The 16,234-nt window shown below is 40.9% G+C and overlaps 1 protein-coding gene across 2 annotated transcripts in view; it reads right to left on the bottom strand.

Annotated features, from left to right (window-relative positions):
• LOC124794826 (probable Dol-P-Man:Man(7)GlcNAc(2)-PP-Dol alpha-1,6-mannosyltransferase) overlaps window positions 1-11,074 on the bottom strand; it is a 174,903-nt gene extending 163,829 nt beyond the window's left edge. The window contains exons 1-2 of one of the 2 annotated variants that reach the window (XM_047258488.1): window positions 10,933-11,074; window positions 10,652-10,777 (exon numbers count right to left, since the gene is read on the bottom strand). In XM_047258488.1, the coding sequence (XP_047114444.1) occupies window positions 10,652-10,777 (126 nt within the window). In that variant the 5' untranslated portion in view covers window positions 10,933-11,074. The remainder of the gene's footprint in view (window positions 1-10,651; window positions 10,778-10,932) is intronic. The other variant, XM_047258489.1, reaches the window with a different exon arrangement.
• Window positions 11,075-16,234: the final 5,160 nt, after the last annotated feature.

The following is a 16,234-nucleotide window of genomic DNA, read 5'->3' as shown; positions in this document are numbered from 1 at the left end:
ATTTCCTGCTTATCGCAAGTGGTCACCTTACCATTTGGTTACCCATGCACGACTCACAGCCAGATCCCAACTTCCACATGTCACCAACCAGTACAGGGTGCAGCAGACACATGGTTGGTGACATATGGAGGTTTGGGTCTGGCCACGAGTTGTGCGCAGACAGCCAAATGGTAAGGTGACCACTTGCAATAAGTGGGAAATCCAGATTCGAGTCCCAGACCAGCACAGATTTTCATTGTCTTCATTCCATTCTTCATCCTTATTCGTAATTGTGAATTCATTTGATGTATAATACATTTAGACTAAAAGGTAAAGGGCTCTGACAGACTCCACACTGTACTTCATGTTGATGCAGAATCCATTCAAGTTTTGGTCTTCACAAAGTGCAACCACTGGCAGCTCTGATGGGAATATGACTGTCACATGCCCCCTGCCCCACTCTAGATTGCTATTCATGTGACAGTCACATTTCGCTCGGAGCTGCTGGTGAAGGAGTCGTGTGTGTGTGTGTGTGTGTGTGTGTGTGTGTGTGTGTGTGTGTGTGTGTGTGTGTGTGTGTGTGTGTGTGTGCGCGCGCGCGCGCGCGCTTTGCTTTGCTTTGCTGAAGAAGGCTTTGTCCGAAGGCTACGATGTATAACAGTCTTTTTGTTGCACCTGTCTACAACTCAACGGGTCGCATTTACAGTGAGTAGCAATCTATCCTTTTCATAATATTGTTGATATTCTAACTTGGAGTTTCCATTGTTTAACTTAAAACTACTGAGATACTCACAGGATCACCACACCAATGTGGCATGTTAGAACCAATCATCTTGAAAGATTGTTGATAAACTGAAAATAACTTCCTCTTAGCAACAAAGAAGGGTGTGCAACAAGGACGTCACTCAATTGACTCGTGCTTTAAAAGGAGGAAGACTAAGTCTCAAAGATGGAGTTTCGGTCTGGAAGCTATATTTTATTCACATGCAGCTGAGCAGAGTTCAGCAAACGTCTTAATGCTATTTATGTCCAATCTCATGTACCGTGGAAGACTCAGTAAAAGTTAGCACATGTTCCCTCAAGGCTGCCAAACTTAAGAGTACAATTTCTTAATAATTGCAGTACTTTCCTGTTGCTTTTAGTTAATCTATGTATTTATGAGCGGACAATCTTTCACTCTGCAATGGTGAACATACTGGTTTGAAACTTCTATACTGATGAAAACTGTGTGTCAGATCTGGACTCAAACGTGGAATCTTGCATTTTACAGCAATACTCTGAGAAAGCTATCCACGTATGACCCCTCACTGCTCTCATAGCACACTTTTCCCAGTACCTGTCTCCTACATTTCAAACTTCACAGATGCTATCCTTTGTACCTTGTTGGACTAACACTTCTGGAAGAAAGGATATTGTGAAGACACTGCCTAGGAGATTGTTCTCCGAACGAGTCTTGTGCTCTATAGTAATGAACAGTTTTGAAACTTCCTGGCATGTTACAGAAGCATGTAACATCGGCACTCAAACACAAAACCTTCCCTTTCTTAAGCAATGCTCACACCACAATTTCAAAGCAACACACACTCAACTGCAGAATGAAAAATTCACTCGGTACTCCTAGAGAGTCATCTGCTAGACAAAGCCATTTCTACAGAACAGCCTTTGTTCCAGGAGTGACAGTCCTGCAAAGTAGGAGACATGTACAGGCATGAGTGAAGTTGTGAGGGCAGCATGATAGCTCACTTGGTAAGAACATCGCCTTTGAATGATTATAGAGTCTGGATTCTAGTTTTAAAGTGATTTTGTGGTGTGTATGTTTTGTTTTAAATACAATACAGAAATAAAGCCTCAAGCACAACTGTGGAACAGTTGGTAATTTCCCTCAGAAAAGTGAGTCAAAATTCTATTGTAAGCTACTGTAGTGAAAGCTTCTGAAAAGACTGGGAGAAAAGAAATGAGTGAGCAGTTATACATGATTTATTTATCTCCAATTCTGTAGTACATAAGAATCAGTTAGTAAACATGCCTTACGTCATTGTTCAGAAATGGTACTACTAAACCAGAAGAGATTTAAATGCTAAAACCACATCATTTGCATCTGATCAAATAATTATTAAACTAAAGATTGTCAGCAGCACTTGCATTGTCTGTAGAAGTGCATCTAATTGTATATTAATGGAACAAACTCTGCTGCTGTTGACAGGAAATAACCATTCAATTTTACAGCCCTCAAGATATTATCATGCCTGTTACAGCTATTGTCTAGGGATTCAGTCTTATTTGGCTCAATGTTTTCATTTGTTCCTTGATTAATAATGCTTCATATCATATTTGTATTATACTTTCAGAGTTTTACAAGTGTGTCACTGTTTATATTAAAAAACTAGAGAATTTTGCAAAACTGTTGGTAATAGAGTGTTAGTTATTGATTATGACCTGTCTTCTAAAATAAATAGAATTCTCTCTTCTACACATAAGATCTTTTAATACGTCGACTGCCCCCCCCCCCCCCCCCACACACACACACACAGTGATGACTGTGTCCCTGCTAGGCTGAGATGGCCCAGAAGCATTAGACACGAGGTTCTGCTGTGGCTGCTGGTGGGCAAACTGCATCAGGTCTGAGGCTTTGCTGTGATCACTGAGCAGCCTAGTAGTAGTGTGTTAATGTCACATTGCTCTTTAATTTTACCCTAAGTGTTTTAGGAGTACTCAAGATTCAAAGGTCTGTATAAAAATTTTTCACAAAGGGAATCTTTTGTCGTCTAAATTCTACATCACGTAATTCCTATTCTACTGTTATACTATGAAGAGGCAAGTCTAAATCTTTACATCTTGTTGATATTGAGGCCATTATATGGGGGTTGACTGAAAAGTAGTGCCTCCACCTTCGTAATTCTTCAACAGTTGGTAGCATTGGTATGCAGCAGGTACTGGCTTGTTCTGTAGCCTCTTCTCTACAGGTCCAATTGGCAGAAAGCCTCAGCAATGAAAGGTTGTGTTGTTACAGTGTAAAGTACGGAACCCTGCACAGACAGTCGGTCAATGCAATTTAAGCAATGTGCAGTCATTGAATTCTTGACAGCAGAAGGTGTCACTCCAAAGCAAATTCATCAGAGAATGAAGGCAGTTTATGGTGATTGTGTTGATGTGAGTACTGTGCATCGTGGGGCGAATAAGTTTAAAGATGTTGAGGTGGGAACATTTGACGTGCATGACAAACAAAGAGTTGGATGGCCTGTGACCGCAATTACCAAGTTAAGAACTTTCAGCATTGTAGAGCGTCAGCAATCGTAAGTATCGAAATAATTATGAAAAATCCGCATCGACTGCACAAACTACCTGGTGTTTACCTACAGGGTGTTTCAAAAATGACCGGTATATTTGAAACGGCAATAAAAACTAAACGAGCAGCGATAGAAATACACCGTTTGTTGCAATATGCTTGGGACAACAGTACATTTTCAGGCGGACAAACTTTCGAAATTACAGTAGTTACAATTTTCAACAACAAATGGCGCTGCAAGTGATGTGAAAGATATAGAAGACAACGCAGTCTGTGGGTGCGCCATTCTGTACGTCGTCTTTCTGCTGTAAGCGTGTGCTGTTCACAACATGCAAGTGTGCTGTAGACAACATGGTTTATTCCTTAGAACAGAGGATTTTTCTGGCGTTGGAATTCCACCGCCTAGAACACAGTGTTGTTGCAACAAGACGAAGTTTTCAACGGAGGTTTAATGTAACCAAAGGACCGAAAAGCGATACAATAAAGGATCTGTTCGAAAAATTTCAACGGACTGGGAACGTGACAGACGAACGTGCTGGAAAGGTAGGGCGACCGCGTACGGCAACCACAGAGGGCAACGCGCAGCTAGTGCAGCAGGTGATCCAACAGCGGCCTCGGGTTTCCGTTCGCCGTGTTGCAGCTGCAGTCCAAATGACGCCAACGTCCACGTATCGTCTCATGCGCCAGAATTTACACCTCTATCCATACAAAATTCAAACGCGGCAACCCCTCAGCGCCGCTACCATTGCTGCACGAGAGACATACGCTAACGATATAGTGCACAGGATTGATGACGGCGATATGCATGTGGGCAGCATTTGGTTTACTGACAAAGCTTATTTTTACCTGGACGGCTTTGTCAATAAACAGAACTGGCGCATATGGGGAACCGAAAAGCCCCATGTTGCAGTCCCATCGTCCCTGCATCCTCAAAAAGTACTGGTCTGGGCCGCCATTTCTTCCAAAGGAATCATTGGCCCATTTTTCAGATCCGAAACGATTACTGCATCACGCTATCTGGACATTCTTCGTGAATTTGTGGCGGTACAAACTGCCTTAGACGACACTGCGAACACCTCGTGGTTTATGCAAGATGGTGCCCGGCCACATCGCACGGCCGACGTCTTTAATTTCCTGAATGAATATTTAGATGATCGTGTGATTGCTTTGGGCTATCCGAAACATACAGGAGGCGGCGTGGATTGGCCTCCCTATTCGCCAGACATGAACCCCTGTGACTTCTTTCTGTGGGGACACTTGAAAGACCAGGTGTACCGCCAGAATCCAGAAACAATTGAACAGCTGAAGCAGTACGTCTCATCTGCATGTGAAGCCATTCTGCCAGACACGTTGTCAAAGGTGTTGGGTAATTTCATTCAGAGACTATGCCATATTATTGCTACGCATGGTGGATATGTGGAAAATATCGTACTATAGAGTTTCCCAGACCGCAGCGCCATCTGTTGTTGAAAATTGTAACTACTGTAATTTCGAAAGTTTGTCTGCCTGAAAATGTACTGTTGTCCCAAGCATATTGCAACAAACGGTGTATTTCTATCGCTGCTCGTTTAGTTTTTATTGCCATTTCAAATATACCGGTCATTTTTGAAACACCCTGTAGGTTTCAGCGTGGGTAACCACACCTTCTTCAGAACAAATATAAAGCAGCTTGCCTAAATAGGCATAGTCAAAGGCTAAAATCAACACCTATAGCAGCAAGACCCCATAAATTTTTTTTTACAAATACATGGTACATATGTACCAAGTCAATAATATTACTTATCCCAACCCTGTGTGTGCTACCTCTCCCCAGCCAATGTACGGTGGTCACAGGCTGCCCACCAAACTGAAGCACTGCGGGCTGCTCACACGCGCGGCTATCGAAATCACTGCGCATGCGCACGGCCAGGAAATGCTCTTTTTACGAATGGGAGCGGGATTACAAAGTTAACACGGATTGGGACCTAACTGATTGCCAAAAGTTGTCGCATAAATAGCAAAGTGAGCAAATGATAAAAGCGATGATGAAGGAATTAAGACATATTTAACAGCAGTGCACGACAAACTTTGTGCACGGATGGTAAATTCGCCACAAGTTAATATGGAGGCCCTAGAATTAGGTAGAAATTACAACTAAACTAAAAAGATAGCTATGCTAAGGACGTTATTGTTAACGGATAAAACCGCACTAATAATATCTGCAAGAGAAACAACCATAGTCGCTACATTGCCATAATACTAAGCGACCGACCAGGCCATAATCAGAAGACGTTAAAGATTTATAACATACCTTGGCTCCATGATCTTATAATTACATAGAAGCCAACGAAGATACATAAAATACCTCCTAAAAGCGCGCAGCAATAAGAAAATACAAATGGTGTTCTTCTTGGCTAACCAAACCCTCAACACAGTAGGAGAGAAAATTTACCAAAATGGGGGGGGGGGGGGGGGGCGGCATCGTTACCATCCGTGAACAATCAACATTGTGCGCATGCATCAACCAACTTCCACGTCATGCAACTTAATGTGAAGAATTAAGTAAGGGACCGAAACCTTCAAAGAAATTTCTGTTTTTTAATTGGAGTTGATTGTTAAGGACATCATCTTTGGCATACTGCAGGTGTTTAAAAATCTGCATTTCCTCTAAGATATCCAGTTTTGAACCCTTAACTTCAGTATGAAGCCACTCGATGTTAGACGGAGGACTCGGCGCATGAGCCATCTGTATAAGGTGTTCTGCATAAGTGGAACCCCTCGTGCCATCACCGCTTCTAGTGGTGATGTGCTCTGTATATCTAGTCATGAGAGCTCAGCCTGTCTGACCTATGTAAAATTTCGAACAGTCACCGCAAGTAATTTTTTATACTCCAGACTGAGACAATTTATCATCTGTGATCTGCAACGAGTGGATTAAATTCTTGTGCAGATTAGAGTTGGTGGAAAAGGCTACTCTAAAGTTATAGGCTCTAAGCAAACACCCTAATTTGTAACTAACATTACCTACAAAAGGGATAGATACTGTTGCCATCGGTTTGTCATTTACTAAATCTCCTAATGTGGAAGCCGTACCATTATTTTTATTTATTTTCTTATTGTTATTTAATTACCGAGTTTCACAAGCAAATTGTTGACAGATTGATTCAGGACGATCATCATGCCACTCAGAGAGAAATTGCAAGTACAATCGGGATTTCACAAGAACATGTGGGTCACATTATTGCTTTGCTTGGCTATCAGAAGATCAGTGCACAACGGGTGCCCCGGATGCTAATTCCTGAAATGAAAGTGCACAGATTTGAAATTTGCCAGGAACTCCTCTCACGTTACGAGAATAAAGGTGATGCCTTTCTCCATTCAATTGTAACAGGAGACAAAAGGTGGGTACATCATTACAACCCAGAGACGAAATGTCGGTCTATGGAATATCAACACAAAGACTCGCCCCAGAAAAAGAAATTCAAGACGCAGCCCTCACCTGGAAAAATCATGGCCGCAGTGTTCTGGAAACCAAAAAGTGTTATCCGTGTTGATTTCCTTGATCGTGGAACCACAATAAATTCAGAGTGTTACATCACAACATTGTGAACTCTGAAACGACAGCTAACAAGGGTCTGAAAGGAAAAGGGAAATGTTTTACTGCAGCATGACAATGCCAAACCACACACTTCACATGCCACCACAGCAGAACTGCAGAGACTGAATCTCACCACTGTATGGCATCCTCTATGCAGTCCGCATTTAGCACCGTCTGACTTCCATCAGTTCCCGAAAATGAAAGACGATCTGTGGGGACATCATTATGCTTCTGATGAAGATGTTGAGAGAACTGAGAGACTGTGGTTACGGAAACAGAGTGTCGACTTCTTCCATGACGGCTTGTTCATTGATGGCAGGAATGTATCCACTTGGCTGGTGATTATGTGGAGAAGTGAATATTGGTAATTAAAGATCACATTCTAAGATTATTTTTGAAATTGATTTATTAACTATTCCCATCCAAACCCAATTAACGATGGTGGAGGCATTACTTTTCATTCAACCCTCGTACAAACAGCATAAAATAGAATTGTGTAGGAACAATGGAAGAAATGTGTTGAATTTGTAGTTTATATCAGATTCTAAACAAAGAAGGAAGTTATCTGCAATCTGCTGAATCCACTGTTTAAACAGTTGAAAATTCAACACAATTTTGTGTAATTATTTACTAACTGACTTGTTCTCCAACAGAGTTCTACTGTTTTTTGAAACACATTACAGGAAGACTGTGTCAACATTTGTTTGTTGTGGTCTGTAAAGCTGTTAAATACAGGCATGACAGCAACACTGTTGATATTATTTTCATCTACAAATTCATTGTTGAAGTCCAGTATCAGAATTACACTGAAATGACAAAAGTCGTGGGATAACTTCTGATATCGTGTTGGACCCCTTTTTGCCCAGCGTAGCACAGCAACTTGATGTGGCATGGACTCAGCAAGTCGTTTGAAGTCCCCTGCAGAAATATTGAGCCATGCTGCCTCTACAGCCATTCATGATTGCTAAAGTGTTGCCAGTGCAGAAAAATTTTGTGTACAAACTGACTTCCTGATTATGTCCCATCAATGTCCGATGGGATTCACATTGGGTAATATGGGTGGCTAAATCATTTGCTCAAACTGCCCACAATGTTGTTCAGACCAATTGCAAACAGCTGTGGCCTGGTGACACAGTGCACTGTCATCCACAAAAATTCCATTGCTGTTTGGGAAGATGATGTTCATGAATGGTTGCAAATGATCTCTAAGTAACCGAAAATAGCCATTTCCTGTCAATGATGGGTTAAGCTGGACCAGAGGAGCTGGTCCATTCCATGTAAACAGAGTCCACACCATTATGGAGCCACCACCAGCTCGCACAGAGCCTTGTTGACAACTTGAATTCATAGCTTCGTGGCATTTGAGCCACACTTTAACCCTATCATCAGCTCTTACCAACTGAAATCAGGACTCATCAGAACAGGCCACAGTTTTCCATTCGTCTAGGATATAACTTACATGGTTAAAAGCCCAGGAGAGACACTGCAGGTGACACTGTGCTGTTAGCAAAGGCAGTCATGTTGATCGTCCACTGCCATAGCCCATTAATGCCAAATTTTACCGAACCGTCCTAACAGATATGTTCCTCATATGTCGCACTTTGATTTCTGTGGTTATTTTATGCAATGCTGCTTATCTGTTAGAACCGACAACTCTATTCAAACGCCACTGCTCTCAGCAGTTAAATGAAGGCCATTGGCCACTGAGTTGTCTTTGGTGAGAGATAATGCCTAAAATTTGGTATTGTCATCACTCTCTTGACACTCTGGGTCTCAGAATATTGAATTCTCTAATGATTTCTGTCCGCAGCTCGTGTTCTAGCGGCTATCATTGCTGCCTCTGGATCACGTGGTCTCAGGTTTGATTCCTGGCCGGGTCGAAGATTTTCTCCATGCACGGACAGAGAGAGAGAGAGAGAGAGAGAGAGAGAGAGAGAGAGAGAGAGAGAGAGAGAGAGAGAGAGAGAGAGTGTGCATCGTCATCATCACCCGAGACATGGAAATGAAAAGATTAGGAACTTGTATGGGCGCTGATGACCATGATGTTAAGTGCCCCACAAACCATCATCATCATCATCATCATCAAATTATTTCTGAAATGAAATATCTCGTGCATCCAGCTCCAACTACCATTCCACATGCAATGTCTGTCAATTCCCGTCATGCAGCCATAATCACATCGGACACCTTTTCACATGAATCACTCGAGCACAAATGACAGCTCCACCAACATGCTGCCCTTCTACACTTCATGTATGTAATTTTACTGCCATCTGTATATGTGCATATTGCTAAACCAAGACTTTTGCCACCTCAGTACACATTAAAGTAGCACAATGTGTGTTCAAGATAAAGTCTATAACAAGAGTTGTCAATCAAAGCTACGTTAAAATCATAAAGAACCAAAGTATTGCTCACTTTCACTGTTACTGTCAGCAGCTATGGATGTATATTTGTTTTCTCAGAAAGCTCCTGAAATTATCTGCAAGAGCACTGTCAAGAACTAAAATTTGATAAACATGACAAGTGTTTTCTACTTCAATGACAGATGCATCAAAATGCTGCTGCAGTCAGAATACTTGAACATCTAGAGCTTTGGATGAATGCCTGGTTTTTATAAATATACATACTATTCTGATATTACCTCTACAGTATGAAGTGGTAATGGTTTAGCTATAAAATGGGAGAAAATAGTGGTAGTCATAAAATGATGTTCTGTGAAATGTTTAAAAAAGTTTATTATTTGTAAATTCTCTAAGAAAACCATAATTTTGTTGGTTTTCACTGACCAATCTTTTCATGTTTTATTGAAATATTGACACTGATTTGGTAATCACTAAACTGCACATTTGTCTTAACACAACTTATCAGTTTAAATTAGTGCAAACATTATAAAGCCACTTCTTCCCCTCTTTATTGTTGAAACAATCACAATGAGTTATGGATACAATAACTGCATTCCTTTTTAGATTTGTCAAAGAGTACCAGTGGATCAGAACAGGTTGTAACATAACACAAGTAAAATAGTGTATCTTGAATCTGGATGCAGTAAAAATAATCACTACAGTATCACATTTAACCCTTTGGAAAACAATACACTGCTTGGCTGACCAAATTCCAAGGGAAAAGTGTGGGAAGATAAACATGCCTGTACACCAGATATTCAAGTACACTACTATAGGTGTAATTTATAATTTCTTCAAGGTTGCAAATATTAAGGTGCTGCCAGGTGTAATAAGTCCATATTTCTCAATTTATTTGTTCTTACTGTACCTGTAAGTAATTTCAAACACGTTCATATGGCTTGGATACTAGTTTGGTTTTCTTTTTGAACCATTATTCAGTATCATACAGGCATTATAACCAGTGTTTCTTGAAATATCAATACTGCATACTTCTTATTCTAGAAAAATCGCCTAATCAAATTAACGCATTTATTTGTGATTCAATCACCAATCGAAAGGAACAATACGGTGCGTTTCAAGCCAATCACATTGCCATGTGCAGGCTTATACTGCAACCAATTACCCGGAAGAGGAAAATTTATTTCCGGCACAAAAATTTACTATAAAAGTCAACTGTTGTGAGGTCTTTCTTATTGCAGTTAGAAACTCTTTATTGTGTGTTACATGTATCAAACGAAAGGTGACGTGGAGCATGATTGGGGCCTCGTATAACTGACGACGTGCCCACTGTCCTCTGAACGAATAACGCTACAACACACAGATTATATATTATACACACACACACACACACACACACACACACACACACACACAAAAAAACCACCGGCTTTCTACTTAAGTTACCTTGGTAAAGTTGAATCCATGGAATAAAATGTCGTGTGTTGCTTGTAAATTGAAGCTCTCTTCTACCTTCGTATATGGGCAATACAACAGGTGTATTAAAGCTACCAGTACTAAAATTTGGTCCATCTGAAATTAAGTTCAAAGAGAGTATCTTAAATATGTTTATTTTTCCCAGGAATAATGTTTTAAAATTACGGCCTTTCCGTCATAAAAGTCGAAAGAACAAAAGATTTAATATAATTGGCGGTGGGAGGAAACTTGATTTTATAGCGTAAACTCACACCCACAGCGTCTTGTTATCCCAGACCGCAGTGGATTTCAGGTCATTTTGTTTGACAATCCTCCAAGTTTTACACTGACTCTAGGTACCAGATGAACAGACTCTGGTCCTATGGCCATTCGGTGCCTTGCACTACTAAACTATAGTGGTGGGCAGGAAATCGCGTATCTGTTAGAAATCACAGTGACTGAGAAGTCACAGATATCACAGTAGCAACTTTACAGAATCTAACTGCGATTTCAGTCACAGTTAGCAGTCGCAAGTAGTATTTCACATTGAAAGACGTGAGCCATCTATTGGTCGAATTTAGCACTGCTTTCTGCGATTTCAGTGACAAGTCGCAACTAAGAGTCGCAAGTAGCAACTAAAAAGCGCGGTTAACAGTGGCATCTGTTGGCCGAAGTTCGTACTACGTCCATCTCTGCGGTACGCTATGGAGTCTAACTGCGATTTCCGTGACAAGTCGCAACTAAGAGTCGCAAGTAGCAACTAAAAAGCGCGGTTAACAGTGGCATCTGTTGGCCAAAGTTCGTACTACGTCCATCTCTGCGGTACGCTAAGGAGTCTAACTGCGATTTCCGTGACAAGTCGCAACTAAGAGTCGCAAGTAGCAACTAGAAAGCGCGGTTAACAGTGCCATCTGTGGGTCAAAGTTCGTACTACGTCCATCTCTGCGGTACGCAATGGAATCTAACTGCGATTTCCGTGACAAGTCGCAACTAAGAGTCGCAAGTAGCAACTAAAAAGCGCAGTTAGCACTGCCATCTGTTGAGCAAAGTTCATACTACGCGATTCGCTACAGAGTCAAACTGCGATTTCTGTGACAAATCGCAACTAAGAGTCGCAAGTAGCAACTAAAAAGCGCAGTTAACATACTTTTCCTAGTGTCATCTGTTGACCGACGTATGTACTTCGTTATGAGAGCCTTGTGCCTCACGAGATCGATGTGCTGTGTGTGCATATGAAGGGCTTATTTCAATAGTGGTACAAGTCCATTTTTGTTAATTTTGAGATATAGAGTCGTAAAGTTAAATGAGTGCTGAAAAATCTGCAGTTGAGATACCAGAAATATTCAAGCATATGGCTTCTTGCTAGAGATGAACCTTTATTTATGTTTGTTTGGATCACTAATTTCAGAAGCATTATAGACAGAAAAGTGTAGGTAATGGACTTGTACCACTATTGAAATAAGCCCTTCATATTATATGACGACATGCACATTCAGCATCAGTTATGGTTGGTCAAATACTGCTGTGACTCTGAATGTATTATATTAATAAGAAGCAACATTGCCTTTTTCTCCTGAAAATATCAAGTAACGTAACAAATGTGTTTGATTCTGCTTCCAATATGACAGTTTTGGTTAATACTCCACATGCCTACAGGACTTTGCAATGTTAACACAGCAGAACTAAGTCATCTGTATAAGTGTAGAGAAATGAAAACAGTCATATGAATGCCTCACTTTTGTTCCGACACAGTTCAAGACTCGGGAGAAAAGTTTTACACCTGGTGTTCTACATGGCAACTTCACACACAAGAACTTTTTGCCGACACTACTACCACCTACATAAGTAAGCTTTTCCTGTGTCACTTTCAAGTAATGCACTTAAGCTATTCCTGATTTAACTGGAAGATCTGTACTTCCCACTTTCATATCAACAGCCTCAAAATGCATAATGCATATTGTAGACTTCGGGATATGTTACAGGTCAGTGAGTGTCACACCAAGATTGTGGAGAAAGGGGGGGTGGCATGTCACTCTCCAACAAGTGTTTACCAATAAATAAGTGGCGGAAAATTACGGGTATAGGATGGCTTAACATGTGGAAAATGAGATTTTTATTATTCACTCAATGTATTTAACATTTATTATTCCTTTAAAATCGCACAACAACTTCAATAAAACACTTTAATCAGTCACACACTTATTTCATAATTATTTCACTTTTAAACTGCAAATCCTCTAAGAGCTGTCTTGAATCTTCACGAGTGTCTCTCAACAGCCTTGATGTGGATAGATATGTACAGCAACCAGTAATCAGTCAGAACTGCGTCTGCAAAAACACAAGGATTATTAAAGAATTTTTGCTGTCACTAATTACTAGCAATATAATTGACAGAGTAGATTGCTAATATTTGCTATATCACATTTGCTAATATTTGCTATATCACATTCGCAAGAACGATCTCACTGAAGTAATTAAGTCCATCAAAACGCTTAGAAACTAACCTGTCGTCTGACGAAAACGGTCTAAAGACTGGCAATTTCTTTAGATCTGTTGACAATGATATTTTGAATTATCACTTTACTGAGTGACTGAAATGTAGTTCAGGTACCTATGAACATAACAATATGTTAGAATTCACTTTCTAAACACGAACTATTACGGTACTGTGCGGCTACTTTCGTATTAATTAGACTATTAATATTTTCACAGTTGTTTCTTTAATACAAAATTAAAGCCAACGGAAGAATAAACATAAAACATACTTACCAATGACAGGTTTGTTGAGATGCAATTTTCTGTGTGGACAGATGTAACTTTTTCATACGGTGGTACGTCGCAGAAGTAGCAGAAGTCACAGAAATCGCAGAAGTAGCAGAAGTCACAGAAGTAGCAGAAATCGCGGAAGTAGCAGAAGTCGCAGAAATCGCGGAAGTAGCAGAAGTAGCAGTGGCGGAGGGATACGCGACTTAGGTTCCTTAACTGCGACTCTTAACTGCGACAAATCACAGTTAAGAATAACAGATACTGAAAAGTAGCATTCACAGAAATCACTGATATCGGAAAATCGCAGTTTAGCCCATCACTACTAAACTAGTACTGCAGACGACGTATTAATAACTCTCATTTAAACCAACAGGTGCCGCTCGCTCTCACTTCTGTCCAGTCCAAGGCAGTTAGTAGGAATAGAACCTCGTTGGAAACGAGAACCACGGCACCTACAGCGCCTCTGAACTCTTCGTCACAATCAGCTGTGGGTTCTGCTTCTCGAAATTCGAGCAAGTCACAGCACAGCGGACGGTTGGCAAATGAATTTTTATCGGCCTTGATCCATGACATCACAAAACGGCGAACATTCCCTCTGCTTTATGATTTTACACCGCTATTAACTTACATGACGAACATATGAACAGCGCATTTTTACGGCAATTATTTCCGATAATCAGTTTCCCGGACATTTTGTTTCTGAAAGAAACAGTGAACCCTTTGTCAGGTGCCCGTTTTTATATTTTTGTACACCCACAGGCCTACTCGACGAACGACTATGAAGTTCATGATACCATAGATAATTACATCACTTGCCTCGAAAGATTTCCGGTTAATATTCAATATTTAGTTGAAGAAAATACTGCCCTTTAATACTGAAATGAAATGAGGCACTAAATAAGACAAACGAATTTTCATTAAATAAAAGGAGAATAAATCCCAACAGGAGAATAGTGTCATCTAGAATATTAATATTGAATAGCTTTTCATTTTTAGATGGGCATCTAAGAGCAAAACGTTATGAAATACGGTAAATATTTCTTTGCAAAATATCAAGTTTCGATCTGCAGGATGGAAATGTTATTCTTAAAGGTCTCGACCGCAATAAAGCATTTATTTCAATCGTTACCAGTTTCAGACAGCATGTGACCATTCTCAGATCCTTGTACAATGATGGTATGCGGTGGCGGTGAAAGGAGCAGGTGTTTTAACTCCATGATCGTAAACTCACTGAAACCGGCAATCATTAAAATAACCGTTTTGCTGTGGTCGAAACTGTCTGTAATCCATTTTTAAAGTACTTTTAACCAGACCGCTGTTTCCCCACGCGAAATGTACTCGAAAATTAATGGGGAAGGGGGGAGGTGGTGATTGCAGAAACAATTCATTATCTGTGAATGTAGACAATCCATTGCCATTGCCAGCCTTTCTGACAGTGTGTTAATTCTGTAAATATTAGCTGTCCCAGTTTACTGCATTGTATTAGCTTATTTTCGACTATCTCCTGACAAATGATCAGGGTAGTAAGTATTATATTCAAATGTTTTATGTTTTTATGTCGTACTTTCTGACATGTTCCACAGCCACGAGAATCACCTCATTTTTTGGGTCTATGGAACGAAAACTGAATCTAATCTAAACTTTAATGACATACACTGCTGATGGAATCTTGGGCTTCCATCCAGGCAGCTGCATGGAAATTCCGCAAAGTTTTGATGAGTGTCATTCAGTGAGATCGTGTCACCCTTTTCTTCTGCTATATGGTGTCTAGATTGCTTTTATTTTCCACCCCCCCTTTCGGAGAAGAGCAGGCTGTTTGAAGGCGTTTTGGCTGCTATTGTCAGCCTTTTTGCGTTGTGTTATTCTGCTTGCATCTTTATTATTTTTCTGTAATTCTAGCTGGCTTATCTCCCAGTAAGAAATATATTTGGAGGGCGTTGTTGTGGACAGTTATGGTACTTACATCACAGCCATGAGAAACCTCCTCAAATCCTGTCTAGAACTGCTAGTGTTAGCAGTTTTTTAGTCCACAGGGTGTTTCCCCGTCGGAGTGTGGCTGTATTCCTTACTTTGTTGTCTGTGTAGCCTTTGCTCTTTCTCCATACTCAGTTTGTAGTTTTTAAATCACTTGGGAGGCATCATTATGCTGTGTTGACCGACTCTTTCAACACTCTGTGACTTGCAGCTGATCCTGCCCATGTCCCTTTGCAGGTGTTGGAGCTGCTTCTGCTGTGATGACTTCCGTTGTGTGGATCACTCGAAAGATCAACATGACCAACTTTGGCCCATATGTCATGATCGTCTGCATTCCCTGTTATTGGTGTGGGTGCCTCAATTTGTGAGAATGTCATTGTGCCCCTCTGCTCATTGGTTTGTGCCACTCATGACTCCATTTGTGTTTGCCAATTGTAGACTTTCAACAGCAGGAGATGAGCATCCTCCCTGACTTTTTTCTCTGCTTCTTACAGGGCAGCATCTACCAGGGTGCACCAGGCATCTGTTACACAAATTGTTTATGTGCCACTTTCTGCCATTACGGTAACTTGTTCTTCATAGCTGGCTGATGCTGACTGCCTCTACTCTGCAGTGCTCATGAGGTTTCCCCCCTCGTCTCTATTACTGGTGGTGGTGATGGCCATCCATGTGAGAGGGGAAGTCCTTGCTGGCTTGCCTCTGCTCAGCTCTGGATGCAAGGTCATGGCCTTTCCATGTCTTTGTGTCCTCCAACAATTCCTCTTGGCTTGCTCTTCTGTCACAGGTGCAGCTGACGTACTCACCTGAGTACTTCACACACATCATAGCATTGTG

The sequence above is a fragment of the Schistocerca piceifrons genome, chromosome 4 (genome assembly GCF_021461385.2).
Source record: "Schistocerca piceifrons isolate TAMUIC-IGC-003096 chromosome 4, iqSchPice1.1, whole genome shotgun sequence".
NCBI classification, from domain to species: domain Eukaryota; kingdom Metazoa; phylum Arthropoda; class Insecta; order Orthoptera; family Acrididae; genus Schistocerca; species Schistocerca piceifrons.
Note: the sequence above shows the minus strand (reverse complement) of the source record. Positions and strands in the feature narration are given on the sequence as shown.